Here is a 10,315-nt window from a genome sequence, read left to right on the forward strand (position 1 = left end):
CGGGCTTAGCGATCAAGAAAATCTCATGAGGTTGCAAAAGTGCCTGAAAGGTTCCGCTTTGGAAGCAGTACGAGGAAAATTAATGATGCCAGCAACAGTTCGACTAGCCATCGAGACTCTTCGAATGTTATATGGCCGACCAGAGGCTATCTATCACACGCTTCAAACGAAGCTACTAATGGAACCGTCCGTGAAATCGAGCAGCATTGAAAGCCTAGTTCGTCTTGCGCTGTCGGTGCAAAACTATCGACCATCGACGCGATAGGACTATCCGCTTATCTGAATGACCCAATGTTACTTCGTGACCTTGTAGAGAAACTTCCATTCGACTTGAAGCTGGACTGGGCATGTGCAAGCACTGTGTTGCCCGTCGCATCCGAGAAAGAAGCCTGCGCAAAGGAGAAGAATCCAAGGGTCCGGCTTATGGTGCATAACGATAGCAACGCACAACAACCCTGTCGTAAGTGCAATGGAATCCACAAACTGGAGGACTGTAAGCAGTTTCTAGATCTAGAGGGGTCAAGTAGATGGGACTTCGTAAAAGAAAGTAAGCTTTGCTGGAGGTGCCTAGGCAAGCACTTTATAAGACACTGCAGGTCAACAAGAGTATGTTCCGTCGATGGATGTTCGAGAAAGCATCATTTTCTCCTTCACAACAGTAACCAGCACAGTACGAAGGTAGAAAACAAGACAAAAGAAGAAGCTATGGTTCTACACACAATGCAGAACGAAGCTGCGTTGTTTAGATATGTCCCCTTAACATTGCACGGGCCCAGCGGCCAAATGAAAGTGTTCGCATTGATAGATGAAGGATCCGCCTGTACCCTGATCGAGACGGAGATAACGGAAAAGCTGGGTATTGATGGCCCCTCGGACGAGTTATGCTTACGCTGGACGGGAGACATCACGCAAAGAGAAGCCGAATCCAAGTGGGTAATCTCGGCAAAGGACAACGCGGCGCGCAAATTTACGCTCCAAAACGTGAGGACAGTCAAAAACCTGGATCTACCGAAGCAGACGCTTGACAATTCAATCCTAAAATCTTATTCGCACTTGGAAAAGCTACCGATACTCGGCTACAAGGATGTAAGAGCGTCGTTGATCATCGGACTGGACAACGTGAAACTTGGAGTTCCACTGAACGTGAAAGAGCGCGAAGATTCAGAGTTCATCGCCGCCAAGTCCAGGTTAGGTTGGTCTGTTTATGGCCGCAGAAAGAGTGACGGGCCGGCAAGCCCGCGAGTAATGCATGTATGCGAATGTAATAACCACCCACCGCTAGACGATCTCATAAAAGAGAGCTTCTCATTGGACGCGGTAGGCGTAAGTACATCGAAGAACACACTCAGGTCCAAGGAAGATGAAAAAGCCAATTCCATACTGGGCAACACCACGAGGTTCCGCAGCGATATGAAGAGATGGGAAACAGGACTTCTCTGGCGGTACGACAACGTGGAACTTCCATCTTCCAGAAATATGGCCATGCGACGACTTCGGTGCCTAGAATCCCGTATGACACGCGACAATGAGCTACGAGAGTTTGTAAACAAACAAATTCAGAGGTACGAAGACATCGGCTACGTCCGGAAACTTGAAACAGATGAAATGGTCGAGGGAAAGCGCTCCTGGTATTTGCCCGTATTTGTAAACAAAAACCCAAATAAAGGCAAATTAAGACTCGTGTGGGACGCAGCAGCCAAAGTGGAAGGCACTGCTCTTAACTCAATGCTACTTAAGGGCCCTGATGAACTGCCGTCACTCGTAGGAGTAATAACGCTTTTTCGAGAGAAGTCTATCGGCATCAGCGGAGAAATCCGCGAAATGTTTCACCAGGTTATGATACGTTCGGAGGACCAAAGCTCACAGCAATTTCTTTGGAGATACGGCGACAACAGTCGAGAACCGGATAGGTACGTAATGAATGTAATGACCTTTGGTGCTTCTTGTTCCCCAGCAGCAGCGACCTACGTGAGAGACAGAAACGCAAAAAGATTCATGAAGCAGCAACCAGAGGCAGTAGAGGCCATATTACGCAACACCTTCGTAGACGATTGGCTCCAAAGTTGCGACTCCGAAGACGAAATGGTCCGCTTAGCGCTGGAGGTCCGAAAAATACACAAGGAAGGAGGCTTCGAGATGAGAGGTTGGATATCTAACTCAAATACCGTAATGAGAGCGCTCTCGGGAGAGGGAGACCATCAAGAACGCGCCATAGAGATGACGGATTCGACAAGACGGGAACGCGTGCTTGGGATATGGTGGGATCCAAGAACTGACTACTTCACCTTCATCAATAAGTTCCAGGATGACATATACGACGAAAAGAAAACGGTGACGAGCGGCTAATTTTACGCATAGTCATGACCATATTCGATCCTCTAGGACTACTAGGTTTCTTTATAATACAGGCAAAGATTATACTGCAGGATGTGTGGAGGTTTGCCGTAGGCTGGGACGAATCAGTCGGAGAGAACGAACGCCAACGCTGGTCGTTTTGGGCACGGCAACTTCAAAACATCGAAGAATTAAGGGTAATCTGGAACGGATACACGTACACAAATTGAAGGAGACACTATCAAGGCTATCAAGGCTAAGCAGCATAGTCCCAAATATAAACCGCTTCAGTAAGTGGGAAAAGTTAAGAGGAACCCTAAGATGTGTGATGCGATTTCTGACCAAAATATGCAAAAAGGATCTAGCGTCGGAGAAAGCAACACTAGCCACTCACTTTCGCGACATAGAAGACGTCAATAACGTAATCTACCGGATGATCCAAGAAGAGGCTTACTCTGAGGAAACGACCCTCCTACGGCAAGGAAGCATCGTGGGTAAGAAAAGTTCGATCTATAAATTATCACCATATCTTGATGAAGCAGGCGTACTGAGAATACGCGGCCGCATAGATAGATCGATCGGCATATCAAGGAATCTGAAACGGCCAGTAATCCTACCCAGCGGACATTACATCACTCATCTTCTTATAGATTATTTACATCGGAAGTTTCAGCATCAACTTACGGAGATCGTGGTCAACGAGATGCGACAGTTATATCACATATCAGACTGAGGGCAAGAGCTCGCGCCATAGCGAAAACTTGCCAAAAATGTCGCAATAAAAGGGCGCTTCCAGAGACGCCGGAGATTGGAAGCTTGCCACCGGAGAGGCTAGCAATCAACGAACTACCGTTCACGAATACAGGCATCGACCACTTTGGCCCACTAGAAGTAAATGTAGGAAGACGGCGAGAGAAACGATGGGGTGTTTTATTCACTTGCCTCACCGTGCGAGCAGTACACATCGAGCTGGCGAATTCCCTGTCTACGGACGCATTCATGCTAATGCTGGAAATGTTTGTAGCCCGTCGAGGAGTCCCTAAGAGAATCGTGTCGGACAACGGGACAAACTTTAGAGGAGCGAGCCGGCTACTACAAGAAGAAATCGCAAGAATCTCATCAGACGAGCTGGAAACCAAGTACCCGGAAATCGAATGGTCCTTCATACCCCCAGGAGCACCTCATATGGGCGGTGCGTGGGAGAGGATGATCAGATCTGTAAAATCCATATTATCCGAGATATTGGAAGAGAAACATGTACAAGAACCAGTGCTGAGAGCGGCACTGGCAAAAATAGAAAATATGCTGAATTCCAGACCCCTGACTTACGTGCCATTGGAGAGTCCGGAAGCTGACGTACTTACACCAAATCACTTCCTGAGAGCAGAGACCAGTTCGATGGCAGCGAATGACGACAGCAGCACGATCGGAGTTTCACTTGGTAAGAGTTTTCGCATTGCAGGTCAGATGGCGGACAGCTTCAGAAAACGATGGCTGAAGGAATATCTACCAAGTCTTACTTCACGAACCAAATGGCATGGCCCGCCAACCAACCCCATCGACAAATCAACATGCCGACCAAGACGTAACCAGAATTTTGGCAAACATCACGAAAAACGACGAAGTTTGCGAAGGGGGGAATGTTATGGCATGAACCTAAATGGCAGCGCGAAAAACCTTTGCGCCTAACAGCACCGAAACCAACATAAGCCGAAAAAAGGGTTAAGCCGGCCGAATAGAGTAAAAGGGGTTAAGATCTAAAGGTTAAGCAGGGCGAATGGCAGAAAACGAGCAGAGAAGAAAAAGGCGTGAAAAAAGCAGCTAAGGTTAATTGAAAAAGCGGTACAAGTTTTTTAGCTCCTCTGTATAGAAAATTCATTATCATTTATAAACTTAAATATTCATAATTATCCACCCGAAACACCTGTGAATAAAGAACATTGAACATTGAACTGAACGATCGACTACAAGAGACTCATTAAACGTACGGCCCAGATTTGGAGACATTGCCCGGCGAGGCAATAAATACCATAAAATTATCTGTAAATAACAATTATGTCTGGTTTCCCAGCCTGATATTCCCCAATAAATTCCTCAAAATAGCCAATGGAGCAAATTAACGTAATCTCACCTTTGTTTTCTATTTGCATTGCCCACTGCATATATATATTGTAACCGATTATAATTACTCACGGCAGCGGCCGTTCTTTCGCCTCTTTATATCTCCTTCTTCATTTGCTACTGCAGCTGCAGCATCTATGCTGTTCGCTCGCATTCTCTCTCTCTATCTATCGCTCGTGCTCGGCTCAGCAGCAGCCGAGCTTCTATCGCTTCTTTCGTTCTCTCTCTCGCTTGCATTAGGGCACGGGCAATTCGGTCCGCCTGCCCTCTTTTAGTCTTTAATTGATCGTCATCATTATCGCACTCACGTTCTACCGTCTTGATCAATCACTCACTTCTCTCGCATATTGAACAGACCCTGCGTCTTCAATTCTCGCTTTGATTTGATCAACCGGCACCTCTCGCTTTATTTCGCTACACCTACGCACCCTATATTTCGCCTACTTAACAAATAAACTGTACACACATAAAGTATATTGAATAGCTCGACTTCTTAATTTAATCTAAATTCAACAGCTAGTGAAAAAGCTCGCTAGCTCAACAAATTATATTCCTAAAAAATACTGGGACGAGGCGAGTGAAAGACTTTTTAGATTAAGAAATGCTAAGAGACAAAAATATTACAAAACTAAACTCTTTACGGACGCATTTGAATATATTAAAGCTAACAAAACTTTAAACAATTACATATATAAGATCAGAAAAGATAACATGAACACACTTTCCGATGCAATTTCAAATCCATCATCTCCAAAAGAAATGTGGCAAAAAATTAAAAGTCTTAAGTTATATAAACAAATCAAGCCACTAAAAAGTACTTGGAATGATGTTGAACATCAAAATTTTCTTAAGCAAATTGCAGACAAACCCAACACTAACTCTTGGGAGCATACTACCATTCCAGAGCGATGGGACCTTAAACTAACTAGAACTAATTTTAAATTAGATGAACTTTTATTTTTTCTAAAATCCAGAAATCCCGACTCAGCTAAAGGAATAGATAATATATTTTATAAAATGCTACTCTCTCTTCCCTTTGACCAACAAGAAAACCTTCTCTCATTATTAAACGAAATTTTCTTCAGTGGAATTATTCCGAATAGTTGGCGAATAATAAAGGTTATTCCTGTACCAAAAAAAAATGTAGACGTCTCAAACAACAGACCTATCTGCCTCCTAAGCGTTTTATTTAAAAGCTTGTAGGGTATGATAAAGATTCGAATGGAATCTTTTATAAATAGGCACAATCTACTGGTCATTAGATCTTATGCCTTTAGAAAAAACCACTGCACACTGCATAAATGATGTAATAAATAATGTAGCCAATTTCAAAGCCAAAGGCTTTCAGGCTGGTGCAGCGGTTTTGGATATAAGCAAGGCATTTGACGCAGTCAACATACCTCTGCTGTGTCGAAAGCTGAAAATCTCTTCCGCTGGAAAATCACCTGAATTCCATTCCGCCGTGCCACACACAGATTTTTCAGCGGAATCAAAATCGCTCACAATTTATCCAGCTATTTGATTAAATACACCCATAAAACACACCTAAAACGATTCGAATCTTACTTTCCCATCATGGTTGTTCAATTGGTGGTTAACCCTCATCCAAATAATTGAACATTATACATGTTGAGTTAATAAAAAAAAGCATTTTAGTAAATCACTATTCAACCCGCTGACTGAATTTTCACTTAACGATTCCGCTCTCAATCCGCTGCAGAGCAAGGTAGCCACCTAGGGCGATTCGGACTTTCGAAGTTAATACAGTAATGTCACCTTTTTTAAGTCGAATTCGGAGCAATATATTTAATATTAATTATATTGAAAGCATTCTGTTTTTCTTTAATTAAGCATTACAAAAAATAGCTCATTCTAGTAAAACTTCCTTTACGCACTTCCTTTATGCAAACGTGTGCATACTTTTTTTAAAAATGTGAAAACATTTGTAGTCATTTGTAGTTCTACCAGGTGTCGCTTCAAAATGCCAAAACAAAACTAAAAAACCATTTCTACACATTAATGCCATTGCATTTATGTCAAAAACCCCTGTTCGGCTAAGCGCAGACCCATAGCGATCATTATACCAAAAACTGGTAATTGTAATGAACTAAATTAGCAGTAGTTTGAGAAGACAATCACAAAAACCACATACGTATCGTCTGAACGTGAAAACGAGTCCGATGCTCACCTGAAAAGCCTGCGCTGCAAGGTTTGTACTCTAATATGTTGCCTCCGTAGTTCTTCGATGGCCAACAGTCTCGGTAAAAGCATTTTAATTAAGTTTACCGTAAAATTCAGATGTGTGTTTTTTTTTTAACAGCTGATTGCTGCCATGCATGGAGAGTTGCCAGACAACTGCTAGAGTTGCCGAGTACATTGTTTTGTTTGACTAGCACGATATGGGATGTTTTTTTTGCTTTGAAATTATAAAAGTACAGCTTTGAAAAATCAATTGTTTTATATCATAAAAGAAAAAAAGAAAAACCAATTGTTTTGATATGATAAAATCAATAAAACTGCAAAATGAACCCTGTTCGAATTGAATCTTTAAAGGTGTCAACCCTAGTCTTAGTTCGAATTTGGTTTGTGACAATGCTAAGAAAAATGAAATCGCTCGGAATTGTGTGGCACGGCGGAAATTTTAGAGCGGAAATCCTCTGCGCGGTTTCCCATTTCACTAGTGATTTCTGTGGCACCCCTGTATATTAGGTTTTTTAATTAGTTGTTTGGAGAAAAGGATTTTAAAATGCGGCAAACAGGAAAAAACTGTTCACAAGGGTGTGTGTCAAGGTAGCTGCCTTAGCCCAATACTTTTTAATATCTATACATCAGATTTTCATTCTATAAATGATGAAAATGGTATTCTATTTCAATATGCAGATGACTTTTTATACCCGTACTTAAAAAAGAGTTAAGGGGTATATTCGATTTTTGGTAAAAGTGGATGTGTGTAACGCAGAGAGGGAAACGAGTATAGCCGAGTCGATATAGCCATGTTTTTTTTTTTTTTTTTGTATTCATATATTTTAACTTTAACTTCGTAACAGTACACATAGTAACAGTAACAATAACAGTAAGGGGTGACGGACAGGGGGGTGATGGTGGGTAGGGGTAGGGGTCGTGCGCCGAGCGGTACTGCCGCAAGGCATTGCTTCGCCGCCGCGAGGACACCTACTCCGTCCGTTCCTTCCGCCTTCTCTCCAGGGACCTAAGCGTTCTCATCACGCTACAGGCGAACACCGCGGCCGCTTCCCAAACTCTCGGCTCAGCCAGCATCAGCGGCACCAGAGTTTCCGCACTTATTCTTTTCCCTGCAGCGGCTTCCAACTCCTGCCGCTCGTAGCCGAACCTATGGCACTCAAAAAGAACGTGCTGAGCGTCTTCCACATACCCGTGCCACACTCTGGACACCAATCCTCCGTCTCGTGGCCGAAGCGCTTGAGGTAGCTGCGGAAGCAGCCGTGCCCGCTCAGAGCCATGTCTGTCTGTCTGTCTGTCCGTCTGTCTGTCCGTCTTGTTGAGCGCCTAGATTTCAGAGAACGCAGTATGTAGAGAATGAACATATCTACCAGATTGCCGAATCTGAATCAGATCGGATTATAATTATAGCCAGAATGAAGAAATCAATTTTCTGTTGCTTGCCCCTCCCCATGCATCAAGAAACCAACCACTCATTCTCTTTCTCGCTCGCACACTCTGCCGCGTTCAGTGCCCTAGCAATCCCTAGCGGAGGAGATGTAGATTCTAAATGGAACATGTACAATCTACATGTTAGATGTAGAATATGCATTGTAGATGTAGATATCAGATGTAGCAAAAAAATGTTTTATTCTAAAATTCTAAAAAGTCATATGCACAAAAATGTATATGTTGACTGAGTACGGGTATGAGTAGACTCGCGTCCTAAGAAGCGACTCGCACGTTCCTTCTCGTTTTTATTAGGGAAGATTGTTCACAATTTCATGCATTAGAATAGCTCTTTTGAATTGGTTTGTAGCTCTGCTTGGATATTTTAAAATTATAATTAGGAATATCCTTTTTGGGAAGGTAATTTTTATCATAAAAAATATATATAGTCTAGACCAATATATTATTATCAATTTCATCGAGAAGTGGCTATATTGAGCCACTTCTGACTGTCTGCAATCTTAGTGGACCCTTTCCATAGAGTCTTTTTATACCCGTACTCAAAAAAGAGTTAAGGCGTGTCGGGTCAAGCAGCATAACGCATATGCCTACGCCCGGCAGCGTCTGTTCTGGCGGCTGTCTCCCGCTGCCTTCGTGATGCTGCTGCACCTGCTGCGTTTAAGCAGCTCTACTCGGCTCAGAAGCCGAGCCTAACTATACCATAATGCTCTCACGCTCTCGTTATGCATAGGGCACGGGCAGTCGGCCCATTTTGCCCTGCGATCAGTCAATTATTGATATTCAGAACGTTCGGTCTATATACCTTAAGCAAACATATTAAATACGCGTACTGCCGCTACTAAATACTAATAAAATAAAATTGTAATAAATTTATCGGCTCTGTTCTTAAATTAAATTAAAATAGCTATTAAAAGCGCTTAATAGCTCAAACATTGGGGACCCCGACGTGATTTGTGCAATTTGGTACATATCACAAACTACATTTCAACATAATAATTAGCACTTACTTGCCGTTCGTTCGTCTGCTTTGCTCGCCGCTCTGATCCAGTGCCATCGACCACATAGCTGCCGTACAAGCATATACACTTGCCGCCTGTGCATACACAAATTGCGCTTGAAGTTCCCGTTTGTTACGCGCGTTGTGCTTTGTGTTCCTCTTCCCGCTACGAACGTTTTAAGAAACTCTGCTGCAACAACGCTCCAGTGCCCAGGAAGCAAAACAGGGTGTCTTTTCTGAGGATTCAGTCAACGGAACTATGTGAGAAAGTGAAAAGATTGGCTACCGCTCGAGGAGCTGAATGGGCAATTTGAAACATTGCACAACGAGCTTGAAGATTGGACTGCAACTAAATTCATAGTGGCTGTGCGCAGCTTTGAACATTGCCAGTGCTCTCAAGGCTTGTCATCGTGAAACTGCTAGGTTACGGATACTGCCGCTGCTTCTACGTTTGCTGCAGCATGCACTGCGGGCCGGTCTCAGCCGCCACCTCGTCGTAGGCCAGGATATCCCCTCCATACATTGCCAGGTTTAGCGGAGGTATGCGGATTGGACGGACTTACTCGATTCACGACCATCATCGACAATCATCCAGACCTACCAACATTGAGAAGTTTCAGCATCTGCGATCTTGCCTGCGTGACTCGGAGTTGGAGACAGTTCGTTCGCTGGAAATCTCGGACAGCAACTATAATATAGCATTGGATTTATTGGAAAAGCTTTTTAATAATCGTTGTTTAGTTTTTCAGGCGCACATTACTGAGATTCTGGGGCTGCAGGCAGTTGAGAATGGGTCAGTGTCAACGCTCATTCGGGCGCTGCAGGCTTTGGGCGCGCCTGAGCAGATCGCAGGATGCATCATAGTGCAGGTGCTTCTTCGTAAACTGGACCCGGCGACTCAAGCCAAGTGGGAGGAACGTTTAGAGGACTCAGCCTTCGTCAACTTGATTCCATCATGGGAGTCCATGGCCTCGTTTTTGGAGCAGCGATGCAGGACGTTGGAAACAGTGGATTTCGCTATGGCAACATATGCGCCAAGCAGTCAGGTGGGCAGGAGTAGAAAACCTAACCATTCTAAATCCACACTTGTTGCCATTAACCAAAACACATCAAGCTGCGTGCTGTGCAATGACAGCGCTCACGAAATCAATCATTGTCCCAATTTTATAGCACTGTCTCCCGCAAATCGCCATAAGGAAGCCAAAAGGCTATCCC

The 10,315-nt window shown here is 43.7% G+C and overlaps 1 protein-coding gene across 1 annotated transcript; it reads left to right on the top strand.

Moving 5' to 3' along the window:
• The first annotated feature begins 2,662 nt into the window (after positions 1-2,662).
• Positions 2,663-4,023, top strand: LOC121404600. The gene is made up of 2 exons (XM_041594329.1): positions 2,663-2,828; positions 3,008-4,023. The coding sequence occupies exons 1-2, from the start codon at positions 2,663-2,665 to the stop codon at positions 4,021-4,023; spliced, it is 1,182 nt and encodes a 393-aa protein (XP_041450263.1).
• Positions 4,024-10,315: the final 6,292 nt, after the last annotated feature.

The sequence above is a fragment of the Drosophila obscura genome, unplaced genomic scaffold (genome assembly GCF_018151105.1).
Source record: "Drosophila obscura isolate BZ-5 IFL unplaced genomic scaffold, ASM1815110v1 contig_25, whole genome shotgun sequence".
Taxonomy (NCBI): Eukaryota; Metazoa; Arthropoda; class Insecta; order Diptera; family Drosophilidae; genus Drosophila; species Drosophila obscura.